Source organism: Solanum lycopersicum, chromosome 11 (assembly GCF_036512215.1).
Source record: "Solanum lycopersicum chromosome 11, SLM_r2.1".
In the NCBI taxonomy this organism is placed as follows: Eukaryota; Viridiplantae; Streptophyta; class Magnoliopsida; order Solanales; family Solanaceae; genus Solanum; species Solanum lycopersicum.
In genome coordinates this window covers 2249805-2267134 of record NC_090810.1, presented here as the reverse complement: position 1 = coordinate 2267134, position 17330 = coordinate 2249805, and the positions used below count along the sequence as shown (strand labels likewise).

The following is a 17330-nucleotide window of genomic DNA, read 5'->3' as shown; positions in this document are numbered from 1 at the left end:
TACCTTAGCTGGCAACTAAGTACTCCAACTTTGAAAGTGTACATCTAGACACCTCAACTTGGTTCAAGTGAAAACTAAGCCCTCCAACTCGTACCCACAGTATCTCGTAGACTCCGACACTGACGTAACACAAATTTTGGAGTGTCTAGATGATCATTTTGTAAGTTATGCACAGTGAACACGAGTTGATGTGTCTAGATGTGCATACCCAAAGTTGAAGTGTACACTCGCCAATTGCAAGAGTTTTTAAAGCTAAACCACCACACAAACCATACTCATCATATCTATCATGCTGGTATTCAAAACAAATTATGCCTCAATTAAAAATCCAAACTAATAACTATTGAGCTTCATTACATGAATCATCTATATATCCATTCTGTCTCTTTTATTCAAACTTAGGACTCGTTATATTATTTGCAAGCGTCACGTGAAGGAGTTATACAATCACATCACAGTGGTTCATGAAAATAATGCCTTGAAGAAATTTCCACAAAAAAAAATGATGAATTTGACACACAAAAAGAATAATTTCTGTGCAACCATGAAATGAGCTCAGTGAGCAAAAAACTAAAATTCATTATAGTAGGCTATAGTTCTCCAGAAAAAATTATCTATCCGTAGCTTATGCACATTTTATGTGAATGCAAAACTCTACATTCAGAATCAAATTTCACTTATCTCCTCTGGAAATTCAAGAACTTGATGGCATAAGCAAAAACAAAGCAGAAGAAAACTGCCCATACTACATGCATTGCAGCAACAACTCCCAGGAAGTCATACTCAAAACCACAGCTTTCCTTCAGATACGACTTTAACGATACCTCACCACTTCCTGGTATCTCAATGAGATTGCTTTTGTCGCCTACTTGAGACGTTACTAGGCCATATATTGTCCATGCCACTGGAGAGCCCCAATAGTACCACCTCCACCATATAGGAATTTGCTGCATATGAAATTATGGTTTCATCAGAAAGATGCACAATACTAAGATCTTTCTTCTTATTATTTTGATCATGCAGTGCTTGGCTTACTTACCGTTCTTGAAATAACGAAACCAGAGAACAAGTTCCAAAAGCTGAGGAAGAAAGACATTACGATTGCAGCAATGTGGTAGTTTGGAGTGAGTGCGACAAGCATCATTCCATACATAGTGAAGTAGACGAAGCACATGAAAACAAAAAAGTAGAACAAAAAGAACTTTCCAACCGTCCACTGGAATCCAATCATTGTGAACAGAATAAGGCTGTAAATAAATGTTTGAATCGCAATATAAATAGTCTCTATGACCACCTGCATATGCCACAAGTATGAATCGCTTATCAATGATCAATTGATTTTCCAGAAATTCTATAGCATATGTTTGATTGAAGTTACTCTAACCTGAGCAAATGCATAAGGGAGTGCTGAAAACATTCCTGCTGCTTTCTCTCGATAAAAGACTGTTCTTTCTATGGCAACAACAGACTGCACGGTTGAAGTATTAGTTCCACCGAGGAACATAACAGCCGCATATATAGCTCCAACTATATTTAACAGGTCCTGTTGTTTGGACCTGTTATCACAATTTATCTATGAGGAAAAAAGTGATGACAAAAGTAGAAAGATTGTTATTACGCAATGTTAATTTTGGGACTCAACGAAGAAGATTTACTCACAATTGGTTCCCTTTATTCCAAAAGATGATTCCAAATATTACTCCTATCATTGCTGTCATAGCAAACCGAATGGCATTATACTGTGGATGCCGCCAATAGGACAAGTGTTGTTTCCAAAAGCAAGCCTTGCACTGTTCAAAAAACGGTTGAGAGAATTTCGTGGGGAAGTGAAGATCTTGGGATCCTGGTGCGGGAATGCTTAGTTCTTTGATAAGTTCTTGATTCCTCCTGCAAAAACCGGTAAGGAAGGTCCAAGGTTTAGTAATAGCAAACCAGAAGAAAAAGAAAAATACAACTACTCAATCTTCTAAATTACCTATACAGCTCAGAGTTGGCATAAATGTCGGCAAAATCTACTTGTAGTTGAGCCTCAACAGCCGGAGAAGAGACATCCAGCATCCAGGTAGCAGGATTGATTCCCTCTTTGATTTCAGGAACCCCTGGAACAGACTGAGAAAAAAACAACTCTTTAGTTGCTGATTTGTTCTATTAGAGAGACTCCCATCCTCATAAATATGATAAACATATGATCGTAACTTGAAAATACTCGATCAGCAGGTGAGAATGATGACCAAGAGGCCCTGCATATATGACTTGTCCTCCTCTTTTCATCAGTAACAGCTGCAAGGAAATCATTAGAGATGATTATGAGAACAGTTGCGTCACAAGAATGGGTACTCACAGGTTATGAAATGCAACATTGCGTGCACTAACTACCTCATCAAATGCTTCGAAGATATCTATGCTGGGCTGGTGGATAGTGCAGACAACAGTTCTCCCAGTATCCACAGTGTTTCTTACGGTTCGCATCACAATTGCTGCAGCTCTAGCATCAAGTCCTGATGTTGGTTCATCCATGAAAACAATAGATGGATTTGCCACAAGCTCTACAGCTATGGTCAGCCTTTTTCTCTGTTCAGTTGAGAGGCCATCTACCCCTGGAAGGCCAACTAGGGAGTCTCTCAGAGAATTCAACTCGACTAAATCCATTACTTCTTCGACAAAATTCTAAACAGGACCAAAAATCAAAGTCAGTCCTTGACCTCCTCTTCTACGAGAACTGTCAGGGTTTTAACAGAAAATAGAGTAGACTTCTTCATGAAGATAACAATGTTGAATGAAAATGTTACTAGTTGACCCCAAAAAAAAAAAGAAGTACAAAGACTTCAGAGGATAAGACAAGTTAGCCGACCTTCCGTGTTTGTTTCTTTACATCTGGAGAGAGACGCAACCAAGCTGAGTATACCAACGACTCATAAACGGTAACATGTGGAGAATGAATGTCATTCTGTTCACAATAACCACTTATGCGAGCAAAAGTTGATTGATTCTTTGGATAACCAGAAATACTGATGCTTCCTTCAATGGAGCCTTCTGTTTTCCTTCCTGCTAGAACATCCATCAGGGTGGTCTTTCCAGCACCACTTACACCAACTAAGGCCGTTAGAACTCCGGGCCTGAAAGCACCACTAACATTTCGTAGCAATTGGAGACGAGTATCCTCAACTCCTTGGACTTTCATTTCCTGATAAAATACAACTGTATAAGCCACAGAAGTTCATATTCCACTCCTCCCTGCCTTTATAATACCAAGTCAAGAATTCAACAGGTTGTTTGGTAACTCAGGAAAGCTTTTTCTTTTAGAAACTTCGATCATAATCTCTAAAAGATTGTTAGGAAACATTTCCCACTAGTTTAGCCAAATGATCATTAGAACATGGTACTAATCATGCAAATCAAATAGAAAGTTCTGAATATCGCTAGCGCCAGTTCTTTAAAAACAGGACATGTTATGCCGTAGGTCCAAAGAGTAGGTGACTAACAAACACACATAGCTTTAATACATAGACAGAGAGAGAGAGAGAGAGAGAAAGAGAAATGCGCGCACACACAATATATATTCACAAAGTGTCCAGCTTCCCGAAGATTGTTAGGAATTCCTTGAGAAACATCTATTCTTGAATACCAGATAACTAATAAGAACTAAATCATAGCAAAGGTAACGTTTAAATAGCAAGAGATGTTACTTACATCTGGCATATTGACGTAATAATTCATATGATTAAATGCAATTGACAAGGGCTGGAAAGGAAGCCCCATTCCTTTTTTCTTGGCTTCTTCACTACTGGAGCTGTTAGTGTCCCTTATGCCCCTAGATATACCTGTAATAATCATTCAGGTAGTCAGAATATGTACAATTGGTAAAAGAAGAGAGAGGATTCAACATCTCCCGTATAGTGTCATTGATTGCAATTTATGAAGGATGGTCATATACAGAATGTCCATACCGCCACCAGAATCATGCATTTCAGAGATAATTTACAGACCTTCAAGAATATTTTTAACTGCAGATGCACAATCCAATGATATGAATATTCTTAAATCTGGATTGACCAACGTCGTACCAGTACATGGTTCTTCTAACGGTCTTTTTCTCATTTCATACAAATGTGCAGGAACGCGCTTGGGGATAACGTCCTAAGATTCTATCAAGGCCTCCCACTAGATTCTTACAGAGGTCAAATATTCATCAGTTCACAAAGTTAATGAAAAAGGCGTTCTCTTTATTAGAGCTCAAGAAAGGGAAAAATTGGTATCAGCTTGGTAACGACAGCAAATTGACAGAAGATTGAAATACGTTTGGAGGACCATTCCCTTATGCATCATGTGGATCATCTGGCTAGGAGGAATAAGAAGTGTTTCTTTGAGAAGCATCTTTTTTGGAGTGTTTTCTTAGAATATTTTGAATTCTCTAAGGAAGTAATTTGGCCGGGCGCTTGGCATCCTTGGTACTATTACATCATAACATTACCTTACTTTATAAAAATAATCATTTTGTACAAATAAAAGCTGTAGCCATGAGAAATGGATAGATGCAAGAGTCTTGACCTTCAGTCATTGGAGTTGAAATTGGTGAACTCCGCTCCGTTTGCTTCTTTTTCTTACTTCTGTCATCATCTGAAATAACTGACCTAGAATCTCCAAGTGCTGCATTTTTCTTACAAGATTTGATCAGAACCAAAAGACGATTATAAAACTATAAATAGTACAGACTATCTGGGACTTACGGTTTAGGTATGTCAGCGCCAAGATAAAGCCAAAGTTGAAGATAAACGAGAAGGCAAATAGGGCAACAACACAGAGCCAGAAAACATGGTCTTCTGTATACATGCTCCTTGCCTTGAGAAGAACCTTGCCGACTGTTGGCTCAGAAAATCTTGTGTCATTGTTGGGCTGCAAAGAGCAACGGATAAGATGTCTCAAGATAAATTAACGTTGATGGAAAGTGTCAGCAATAAATGCCATCATTTTTATGAAGTAATGGTAATGCTTACAGTACTCCATCTTTCGTCCAGAAACTCATTGATGGCAATTGCATTCTGTCCATATGTCATAGGAGAAATATAGTAGCCCCATTGCATCCATGGTTCCAGGTCATCTGCACCAGTACACAGAAATGCATTCAAAATACTGGACATGCCATGTGAAATTTTCATATTTGTAGATTATAAAAGAACTCTCAATAGTAAACCAACCTTTTGCAACGATGAAACCACCAAGCACAAAGACTATCAATATTGTGAAAGTTGTAAAAGTGCTAGAAACTACTTGAGTCCTTCCAAGTGCAGCAATAAAACGGAAGAGAGACAGAGCCGATAGATGCAAAGCAAAAAATGCCAAGAATTGGCGAAAAAACCTGAAAATTTCGCAGGTGCAAGAATATAATTATGGATTCATATAGTTCCTAAACTAATTGTTATATGTGCACCATAAATTCACATTGACCAAATATCATGACTCATCAGCCTAACAATTGCACCACAAGAATTTTTGGTTGTTCGGAGTGAACAGAGAACATACCTACTTGCAGCAGGAGCAAACCCGATGGTGTAATAAGTAAGCACGATCCATATCAGTGATTCCACAAAAGAAAGGGGGATTCTTAAAAGCCAAATGGGAAGAGCGAAAGCCCAAGCTGGGTAAAACAAAGAATCTCTCTGTTTATAAAACACAGGAAGTCTGATAACGGTAAGTGCAAGCTCTGCTGTACCATTGAACATTATATTGATGAGGCTGAAAAACAAGGCACCATAAAATTTGCCTCCATCTGCGATCTGACCAGTTTTCATCTCTGTTCTAAAGAATACTGTAAAGGTAATTATTGCCGTCAGAGTGATCTGGAATGTCTTAAATATGTATAAGAAGGAATTTCGCTTCATCAATAGCCATTCCCTCGATAAGCATGCCTTGAAGAGTTCCATGTTGGAGATACCATACTTCTCAGTAACCAGTGCAGCAGGATGAGTTTTCCTTTTGTCATAAGGAACTCCAAGTTCTTCAAAAAGCTGTTGTCCAACATGAAAATTAGTAAAGCGCTCTACAAATTCAGCCACTGAAATATACTTGTAAGGTTCATTTCTTCGGAACCAATACTGTTCTTGATCCTTTAGAGAAGTAACCTCTTGCAGGAAGTCAGCAACTCCTTTCCTTTCTGGGCATTTGAATCCAACACTCTCAAAAAACTCCAAGACATTCTCACGTGGACCTTGGTAGACAATTTTTCCCTCAGAAAGCAATATAATGTCATCGAAAAGATCATAGGTTTCTGGTGCAGGTTGAAGCAGAGAGATTATCATGGTTACATCCATAATATGGACCATTTGCCTCATGTATTTCACAATTTGAAAGGTGGTTGAGCTGTCGAGGCCAGTTGATATTTCATCCATGTAGAAAACTTTAGCAGGACCAGCCAACATTTCTCCTGCATTCAGTCAAAAAACCAATTTCACATTAAATGTTGTCACGTGGCACATGCACCTACAAGAAACTCAGAAAACCTAGATGCTGCGAGAGACAAGACGCAAACAACAACGCTTATATCATGCTCTTCCCTTGATTGACATGACATCCACATACCCGTTGTGAGCCGCTTTTTCTGTCCACCAGATATACCCCTTCTCATATCATCACCGACCAATATATCAGCACATATATCCATCCCAAGTATCTATAATTCACTTCAATAATCAGTTCTAGGTAGTTTGTACATGCAGAAATAATTACAAGTGCAACCAGGAGTCTAACCTTAAGGACATAGTCTGTGACCAGACTAGATTCTTGGCCTGAAACAGCGGTAGCTTTCAAATATGTATCCATCTCAGGATCAGGTTTAATTCCTACATCCTTTTCACGCCTTGATAATTCAGTAAGCAGCTCATATCTTGTTCCAACTCCTAAACAACGTCCTGCAAAATCCAACGTCTCTCTAACTGTCATCTCTCCGTGATGAATATCATGCTGACTTATATAAGCACATGTCCTTTGAGGAATAAATTCTGACAGTTCATGACCACAATAACTGATTCTTCCATTCACCTAAAAGAATAACACATTGCCGGCAAAACACCACTTAATTAAAACTTTCAGGCTAAGATATTGAAACTGAAAGTTCAAAAGTCACTCACTCTTAAGTCCTTATCTGGAACCGCGGCAAGTGCTTTTAGCAATGTAGTTTTCCCAGCACCAGGAGGCCCCAGAAGTAGCGTCATCCTATAAAATACAAGAACCACATAACATATAAGTGAGCTCCAATCTTCATAATGCCCGTCCCAACCATCATAAACAAGACTAGATGAAGTGATACATTTTTCTGTTTTTTAACACAATGATAAACTAATTGAGATGTACCTAAAATCCTTTACTGTCCATAATTTAGATTCATAGGTTAACTCTAAATGAAACTGTAGTCTGATGAACATACCTTGAGGGTCTTATGATTCCACTCACATCGCGTAGTATGTTGACAACTCTTTTCTTTGAAGGGACAATCTTGATCTTTTGGAGAAACCCCTGTGAGATTCGGATACGGAAAAAAATAATCAAATCATCAGTACATTTACCATATTTTGTCAGCTTATTTAACAACTACAATGACCACAAAAATTAAATGAAAACTTTAACAAGTATACAAAACAACATCAATAAATTTTGATTGAAATGAAATAGTACCTCTACAAAATTGATGGAAGCATTCCATAGAGTAGGCAGTGCTCTAGATCCAACATATGCATCTCCATCAATACGAAGATGCTCAAATCGAACTTCAACTTTCGGAATCTCAATTCCAACCCTGTTCCATGCAAAAGTTGATCAAAACATAATTAACTAAGATCAAGGAACTTTGCTACATTTGTTTATTTTCACTCACCTATCGGTCCTGTCTCTGTATCTACGAAGGAACCTCTCATTATCTTCTTCAACTAATTTAAGAATACCTTCTAAGAGTTGTTTCCTGTCTTGTAATCCAAGATGGACAAGATCAACTTCATGATATTTCGTCTCTCCGTCATCCAATGTTTGCTTCAAAATCCCTTTCCTCAGCCTATCATACGTAGGAAGCCTCTCAATCGCAGCCCATTTTAGCTCTTGTTCATCGTCATTTTCCCTTCTACTTCTCTCGAAAACATCACTTCCTGGTGCAGTACCATACATTTCACTAACACCAGGTGTAGTCCAACTCGAACTACTCATCCCCGGGCCACGTCTACTCATGGACCGCCGGCTCAATGACTTGGCCCGCTCACCCCGGCTTAATGTTGCCTCCATTCCTTTTTTTCCCTCAAAGATCCTAGCTTTCGTACTTTAGTGAGTCCCCGAGATCATTCACCCTCTTCAACAACACAAAAACAAAAAAACACCCTTTAAATCCTATGTTTCAATGAACTCTTTACTACTCATAACAAACTACAAAGAACAATTCTGTTAACACGATATCTATCTAATCCTATCGATTTTACCCTCTTCAACAACACAAAAACAAAACAAAGAAACACCCTTTAAACCCTTTGTTTCAATAAACTACTGCCAATATCTGTTAACACGATATCTATCTAATCCAATCGATTTAACACTCTCCAAGAACTCAAAAACATAAAAACAAACTCTCTGCCACTTATAAAACTTAACATTGCTCCACTCAAAATACAAACTCAATATGGAAAAATTCAACAATGGGTCCAAAAAAAATCAAGAAAGATTCAAACTTCATCCTAAAAATTGCATTTATAGTACTAATCAAACAATATTTGAGCAAACTTTTCACGTTTCTACTAAAAAAAACAAAAACAAACTAACAGACTCTATCATGCAGGAGAAAAAAATAGGCAAAACTCAAACGACGTAAACCCCATAATAACCAAATGACAAAAAACATATATGCAGAAAATATGGTAAAAATTTGAATTATTAGTTAATTAATGTAAGAGGTACGCAACTTTCTGTCTCTGAAGGAAGTGTTCGGTTAGGAGATAAATTATTCATAGTGTTTAATGGTACTTATCCGCTATATATATATTATAAGCATAATGATTTCACTTTATGGATATGTATCGAATTTATTATATTTAAAGGATGATATAGTAAAAAAATTATTTTATTGATTGATTTAAGAGGTGTATCAAGTCAGTATATACTAAACAAGTCAAAATAGACAAAGGACGAAACAAAATTCAGTAATTTTTTCACTAAACTTTGTGTGAATTCGAATTAGTTTGACCCAAAACGATAAGTGCGTGCTGAATATCGAATGAAAAATTATTATATTTTTAATAAATAAGATAAATTTATCTATCAAGTAATTGAAATAAGAATATAATATCACCCTTCTATCCTTTTTGAGCTTGCACTAATTTTTCTGAAGTACTAATCAACACAAAATATGTATGTGTGACTCTTTGCGAGATTCATCAGAATCTCCTTTGGCGGAAAATATTACAATTTATATAAGGTTAAAATTATTTTTCAAATATGTATAATAGATATCGAACCCTCTTCCACTAGTTCACGTGTTTACTTCTCATATTATCAACCCCTTATTAAAAATTCTGATTCCGCCACTGTGTGACATAAAAAATGCACAATGCAACATAAAATGCAAATCCTGATTCCGCCACTATGTGACATAGAAAATGCATAATGCAACATAAAATGCAAATCTTGATTCCGCCACTATGTGACATAGAAAATGCATAATGCAACATAAAATGCAAATCCCGATTCCGCCACTGTGTGACATAGAAAATGCATAATGCAACATAAAATGCAAATCCCGATTCCGCCACTATGTGACATAGAAAATGCACAATGCAACATAAAATGCAAATCCTGATTCCGCCACTATGTGACGTAGAAAATGACATAGAAAATGCATAATGTAACATAAAATGCAAATCCTGGCTCCGCGAAAATGCACAATGCAACATAAAATGCACATATGACGCGCGAGGTGTACGTCCTATTTGCACACATGTGCTAATTTTATCCAATATACTTGAGATATTTACTTAAGATTTGGCTTTAGGCCACCAATTCTATTGAGCCGCCGAAGCAGAAGCAAAAATATCAGCATATCCTTTTAAATATTGTTTGGGATTTAGTAACACTTCCATTTGATCAGTAATAGCTATAATTCACACATTTTCAATTATAACTCAAGTTTCACTTTATCTCTTTTGGAAATTCAAGAACTTGATGGCATAAGCAAAAACAAAACAGAAGAACACAGCCCAAGCAACATGAACTACAGCAACAACTCCCAGGAAGTCATACTCAAAACCAAAGCTGTCCTTCAGATACAGCTTTATTGATACCTCGCCGCCTCCTGGAATCACAATGGGGTTGTTCTTGTCGCCTATTTGAGACGTTACAAGGCCATATATTGTCCATGCAACTGGAGAAGCCCAATAATACCACCTCCACCATATAGGAATTTGCTGCATATGTAGTTATGGTTTTCATCAGAACAATGTGCAATATAACGCGATATTTAAGCAGTGCTTGGTGTAGTACTTACTGTTCTTGGAATGACGAAACCGGAGAACAAGTTCCAAAAGCTGAGGAAGAATGACATTACGATTGCAGCAATGTGGTAGTTTGGAGTGAGTGCAACAAGCATCATTCCGTACATAGTGAAGTAGACGAAACACATGAATACGAAAAAGTAGAACAAGAAGAACTTTCCAACTGTCCAGTGGAATCCAATCATCGCGTATAGAATGAAACTGTAAATAAAAGTTTGAATTGCAATATAGATAGTCTCTATTGCAACCTGCATATGGGAAAAGTACGAATTAGTACTTCACAACGACCAATTGGTTCTCTCGAATATATTACAGTTAGTTTACTTACTTGAGCAAATGCATAAGGAAGTGCTGAATACATTCCTGCTGCTTTTTCGCGATAAAAAACAGTCCTTTCTACAGCAACAATAGACTGTACAGCTAAAGTATTAGTTCCACCTAGGAACATGACAGCAGCATACATAGCTCCAACGATATTTAACAGGTCTTGTAGTTTGAACCTGTTATCATAATTAGCTATAAGGTAAAAAGTGATGACAGAATAAGGTAGATTGGTTTTGCGAAGATTACTCACAGTTGGTTCCCCTTGTTCCAAAAAATGATTCCGAATATTACTCCTATCATTGTTGTCATAGCAAACCGAAAGGCATTATACTGTGGATGCCTCCAATAGGACAAGTGTTGTTTCCAAAAGCAAGCCTTGCACTGTTCAAAAAACGGTTGGGAGAATTCCGTGGGGAAATGAAGATCTTTGGATCCTGGCGCAGGAATGCTTAGTTCTTTGATAAGTTCTTGATTCCTCCTGCAAAAACCGAGTAAGGTAACAAACGAGAAGAAAAATAGAAGATACAACTACGCTATTTTCTAAGTTACCTATACAACTCAGAGTTGACATAAATGTGAGTAAAGTCTACTTGAAGTTGAGCCTCAACAGCCGGAGACGAGATGTCCAGCATCCAAGTAGCAGGATTATATCCCTCTTTGATTCCAGGAACCCCTGGAATAGACTGAGGGAGAAAAACAGTTCTTTAGTCGATGATTTGTTCTAATAGTCCCCCACCCGTAAAATCTGATTAAGATATGATTCTCACTTGAAAATACTCGATCAGTAGGTGAGAATGATGACCAAGAGGCCCTGCATATATGACTTGTCCTCCTCTTTTCATCAATAACAGCTGAAAGAAAATCGTTAGACATGATTACGAGAAGAACAGTTGCATCACAATGAACGAACATCCACGAGTTATGAAATCCAACACTGCTTGTACTAACTACCTCATCAAATGCTTCAAAGATATCTATGCTTGGCTGATGGATAGTGCAGACAACAGTTCTCCCGGTATCCACGGTGTTTCTCACAGTTCGCATCACAATTGCTGCAGCTCTAGCATCAAGTCCTGATGTCGGTTCATCCATGAAAATAATAGATGGATTTGCTACCAGCTCTACAGCTATAGTCAGCCTCTTCCTCTGTTCAGTTGAGAGACCGTCTACCCCTGGAAGTCCTACGAGGGAGTCCCTCAGTGGATTCAACTCAACCAGCTCCATTATTTCCTCGACGAAATTCTAAACAAGACAGCAAAATTGAAGTCAGTTCTTAACCTCATTTTTAACAGAAAACAGAGTTGAGTAACTTCACTTATAATACGAAGAAAAAAGATAAGATAAGAGAGGACACCTTCCGTGTGTACTCTTTTACATCTGGAGAGAGACGCAACCAAGCTGAGTATACCAATGACTCATAAACAGTAACATGTGGAGAATGAATGTCATTCTGTTCACAATAACCACTTATGCGAGCAAACGTTGACTGATTCTTTGGATAGCCAGAAATGTTGATGCTTCCTTCAATGTAGCCTTCCGTTTTCCTTCCTGCTAAGACATCCATTAACGTGGTCTTTCCAGCACCACTCACACCAACTAAGGCTGTAAGAACTCCAGGTCTGAAAGCACCACTAACATCTCGTAACAATTGGAGACGAGTCTCGTCAACTCCTTGGTCTTTCATTTCCTGATAAAGTATTAGAACTGTATTAAGCCACAGAAGGTCATATTCCACTCCTCCCCTGCCTTAAAAAGTATTACTCAAGATTACTAAAGATTATTCGGTAGCTCAAATAGTAGTTGACAAAGAGTTAGGTGTTTTCGACCAGGATCCATTCAACATTAAGCTTTAAAACATGTATATATATTACCAGAAAATTAGCTTAAATACCAAGAGATGTTACTTACAGCTGGCATATCGACATAATAGTCGATATGATTAAATGCAAGGGACAGTGGCTGGAAAGGAAGAACCATTCCTCTTTTCTTGGACTCTTCAATACTTGAGTTGTTAGTGTTCCTTACATCCATAACTATACCTGTAATAATCATTCAGGTATTCAGAATGTTTACGAGTAAGAGTCGAGAAAGGATTTCAACATCTTCTATATCATGACATTGTCTAAACGTTGATTACATGTTATGAAAAATACGAGACTCTCTACCTTCAGTCAGTGGAGCTGAAGATGCTGAAGTCCATTCTGTTCGCTTCGTTTTCTTACTTTTGCTATCATCCGAACTAACTGATCTAGAATCTCCAAATGCTGCATTTTTCTTACAAGAACTGATCAGAATTCAGAACCAAAAGCCAATTCTAAAACTTTAAAATAGTGTAGAAAATCTGAGACTTACGGTTTAGGTATGTCAGTGCCAAGATAGAGCAAATGTTGAACAAAAACGAGAACGCAAATAGGGCAACAACACAGAGCCAGAAAGCATAGTCTGAAGTGTACATGCTCCTTGCCTTGAGAAGAACCTTGCCGACTGTTGGCTCAGAAAATCTTGTGTCGTCGTTGGGCTGCAAAGAGCAACGAATAGGATGTGTCAAGATAATTAATGTTGATGGAAAATATCAAACCATTTTATGTTGCTTTTTCGATGAACCAATAAATAGTAGAGCTTACAGTATTCCATCTTTCGTCCAGAAACTCATTGATGGCAATTGCATTCTGTCCATACGTCATAGGAGATAAGTAGTAGCCCCATCTCATCCATGGTTCGAGGTCATCTACACCAGTACATAAAAAAATGCATTCAAGATATTGGACATGCTATGTGAAATTGTCATTTTTTATGACAAGGGAACCCACAGTCACTAAGGTAAGCCTCGCTCTAGTGTAACGGCCCACAAACTACACAGTAGAGGTAAATTGCACTAGGCAAGCCCCGTGCAACGAGCTCGACCGAGAAAGCATGCAGGGGGGTTCGAACCTGAGACCCCTCCATTGGAAGATCTCCTGCTCAACCAACTCGGCCACATCTCCCTATAACAGAATAGAGAAGTTTCCAATCCCCAAGATGTAAGAGAAAACAAACCTTTTGCAACAATGAAACCACCAAGCAGAAAGACTATCAGTATTGTGAAAGTTGCAAATGTATTAGCAACTACTTGAGACCTTCCAAGTGCAGCAACAAAACGGAATAGAGATAGAGCCGACTGATGCAAAGCAAAAAAGACCAAGAATTGGCGCAAAAACCTGAAAATTTGTAGGTAAGTTTGAATGCATATAGTCTAATATAACTGTTATATGTGCACCATAAATTCACACTGGCTAATCTGCCTAACAGATAAGCCATATTTCGCCACAAGATATTTTGGTTGTTAGGAGTAAGCTAAGAACATACCTAGTAAAATCAGGAGCAAACCCGATGGTGTAATAAGTAAGTAAGACCCATATCAGTGATTCGATAAACGAAATGGGAATCCTTAAAAGCCAAATAGGAAGAGTGAAAGCCCAAGCTGGGTAAAACAAAGAATCTCGCTGTTTAAAGAACACAGGAAGTCTGAAAATGGTAAGTGCAAGCTCTGCTGTACCATTAAACATTATATTGATGAGGCTGAAAAACAAGGCACCGTAAAATTTGCCTCCATCTGCGAGCTGACCAGTTTTCATCTCTGTCCTAAAGAATACTGTAAAGGTAATTATTGACATCACAGTGATCTGGAACATCTTAAATATGTATAAGAAGGAGTTCCGCTTTATCAATAGCCATTCTCTCGATAAGCATGCCTTGAAGAGTTCCGTGTTGGAGATACCATACTTCTCCGTAACCAGTGCAGCAGGATGGGCTTTGTTTTTGTCATAAGGAACTCTAAGGTCATCAAGAAGTTGTTGCCCAACATGAAAATTTCTAAATCGTTCAGCAAATTCAGCCACTGAAATATATCGGTAAGGTTCATTTCTTCGGAACCAATACTGTTCTTGGTCCTTTAGAGAAGTAACCTCTTGCAGAAAGTCAGCAACTCCTTTCCTTTCTGGGCATTTGAATCCAACACCCTCGAAAAACTCCAAGACATGCTCACGTGGACCTTGGTAGATAATATTTCCCTCAGAAAGCAATATAATGTCATCGAAAAGATCATAGGTTTCCGGTGCAGGTTGTAGAAGAGAGATTATCATGGTTACATCCATAATATGAACCATCTGCCTCATGTATTTCACAATTTGAAATGTGGTAGAGCTGTCGAGGCCAGTTGATATTTCATCCATGAAGAAAACTTTAGCAGGGCCAACCAACATTTCTCCTGCACATCAAATGTAGTCACAAGGCGCATATAGCAATCTGGATAGATGGTGCGGGAGACAAAACGAAAACAAATGTTATATAATAATCTTCCTTTGGTTCACGTGATATTCTACATACCGGTTGTGAGTCGCTTCTTCTGTCCACCAGAGATACCCCTTCTCATATCATCACCGACCAATATATCAGCACATATATCCATCCCAAGTATCTGTAATTCACTTCAATAATCAGTTCAAGTTGAGTTTGTACATGGAGGAAAAGTTACGAGTTCAACCACGAGTCTAACCTTAAGAACATAGTCTGTGACAAGACTAGATTCTTGGCCTGCAACAGCTGTAGCTTTCATAAATGCATCTATTTCAGGATCGGGTTTGATTCCTGCATCCTTCTCGCGCCTTAACAATTCAGTAAGGAGCTCATATCTTGTTCCAATTCCTAAACAACGTCCAGCAAAATCCAACGTCTCTTTAACTGTCATCTCTCCGTGATGAACATCATGCTGACTAATATAAGCACATGTCCTTTGAGGTATAAACTCCGACAGTTCCTGACCACAGTAACTGATCCTTCCGTTCACCTAAAAGAACACAGCGTCACACGACTTAACTAAAACTTCCAGACCACATATCAAAAGTTCAAAAGTCACTCACTCTTAGGTCCTTGTCTAGCACCGCAGCAAGTGCTTTTAGCAATGTAGTTTTTCCAGAACCAGGCGGCCCCAGAAGTAACGTCATCCTATAAAATGAAAGAACCACAAAAGCAATATAGGAATTAGAAATTAAACCAGACCCCACCTTCTGGTACTACACTGGGTATATTGTTCGTATCCCATACCTTGAGGGTCTTACGATTCCACTCACATCACGCAGTATGTTAACAACCCGTTTCTTCGAAGGCACAATCTTGATCTTTTCAAGAAACCCCTATGAAATTTGAAGACGGAAACACAAATGAGTTCAACCGTTTAAAGAGTACGACAAAACTAAAGGAAACAAAGGCATTGTTGAAATGAAACAATACCTCTACGAAATTGATTGAAGCATTCCATAGAGTAGGCAATACTCTAGATCCAACATATGCATCTCCATCAATACAAAGATCCTCAAAACGAACTTCGATTTTCGGAATCTCAATTCCAACCCTATTACATACACACAGATATATATATTTTTTTAACACATAATACACTAAAATCAATGAAATTTGTTATATTACTACATTACTCACCTATCAGTCCTGCCTCTAAGTCTTCTAAGAAACCTCTCATTATCTTCCTCAACAACTTTAAGTATACTTTCTAAAATCTGTTTCCTATCTTGTAATCCAAGATGAACAACATCAACTTCGTGATAATTAATCTTTCCATCGTCTAACGTTTGTCTCAAAATCCCTTTCCTTAGCCTATCGTAAGTAGGAAGTCTCTCAATAGCAGCCCATTTTAGCTCTTGTTCATCGTCATTTTCACGTGCACTTTTCTGAAAAACATCACCACCTCCTGGTTCTGTAAACATCACTTCTCTAACACTGGCTGATGCCCAACTCCTCGAACTTACTGATCGAATACTCTTACTCATAGATCGACGACTCATTGACTTAGCCAGCTCATCCTGGCCTAATGTTACCTCCATTTTACACTCCTCCAATATAATCAAACACAAAAGACACCCTTTATATCTTCTTTTTCTATGATCAAACCTGTAAACAGAGAAAACAGAACGAAAATTTTACTAAAAAATAACTACAACAACAATTTTGTTAACATATACATTACTCCAACAAACTCAACATGGGAAAATTCAAGATCTCATGGAAACAACAGACGCGAATCCATAATTTCAACTCTATCATTCAACTTTTTACACAGAAATCTATGTTACAACGTGTTCAACATCTACTGTATATACATTAAAGTAATTTCAATCGTGTATAAACTATGTAGTTTCTTACTGTACATAAAAGTAATTTCAATCATATATAAACTATGTAATTTCTAACTGATACGGTATTCAACATCTACTGTATATACATAAAGAAATTTCAATCATATATAAACTATGTAATTTTTACCTGATACGGTGTTCAACATCTACTGAATATACGTTATAGTAATTTCAATCATATATAAACTATGTAATTTCTTGACTGATACGGTGTTCAACAACTACTGTATATACATAAAAGTAATTTCAATCATACATAAACTATGTAATTTCTAACTGAAGTATGTTCGTATGAACTCCT

At 37.8% G+C, this 17330-nt stretch overlaps 2 protein-coding genes across 2 annotated transcripts; both read right to left on the bottom strand.

The window, feature by feature from the left end:
* Positions 1 to 510: 510 nt before the first annotated feature.
* Positions 511 to 8853, bottom strand: ABCG49 (ABC transporter G family member 49). The gene is made up of 20 exons (XM_069291450.1): positions 7868 to 8853; positions 7669 to 7789; positions 7421 to 7509; positions 7125 to 7209; positions 6745 to 7035; positions 6577 to 6667; positions 5521 to 6421; positions 5196 to 5356; positions 4995 to 5098; positions 4728 to 4893; positions 4549 to 4647; positions 3691 to 3821; positions 2852 to 3184; positions 2377 to 2667; positions 2197 to 2280; positions 1976 to 2109; positions 1660 to 1887; positions 1385 to 1556; positions 1040 to 1294; positions 511 to 947 (listed from the first exon to the last, which is right to left on the bottom strand). The coding sequence occupies exons 1-20, from the start codon at positions 8263 to 8265 to the stop codon at positions 678 to 680; spliced, it is 4404 nt and encodes a 1467-aa protein (XP_069147551.1). The 5' UTR covers positions 8266 to 8853; the 3' UTR covers positions 511 to 677.
* Positions 8854 to 10091: 1238 nt separating this feature from the next.
* ABCG48 (ABC transporter G family member 48) lies at positions 10092 to 17022 on the bottom strand. Its single transcript, XM_026028206.2, has 20 exons — positions 16317 to 17022; positions 16110 to 16230; positions 15924 to 16012; positions 15740 to 15824; positions 15376 to 15666; positions 15207 to 15297; positions 14187 to 15087; positions 13878 to 14038; positions 13466 to 13569; positions 13194 to 13359; positions 13007 to 13105; positions 12750 to 12880; positions 12196 to 12528; positions 11793 to 12083; positions 11609 to 11692; positions 11391 to 11524; positions 11092 to 11319; positions 10846 to 11017; positions 10511 to 10765; positions 10092 to 10430 (listed from the first exon to the last, which is right to left on the bottom strand). Exons 1-20 carry the CDS (start codon positions 16715 to 16717, stop codon positions 10161 to 10163), a joined length of 4407 nt encoding a protein of 1468 aa, XP_025883991.1. The 5' UTR covers positions 16718 to 17022; the 3' UTR covers positions 10092 to 10160.
* Positions 17023 to 17330: the final 308 nt, after the last annotated feature.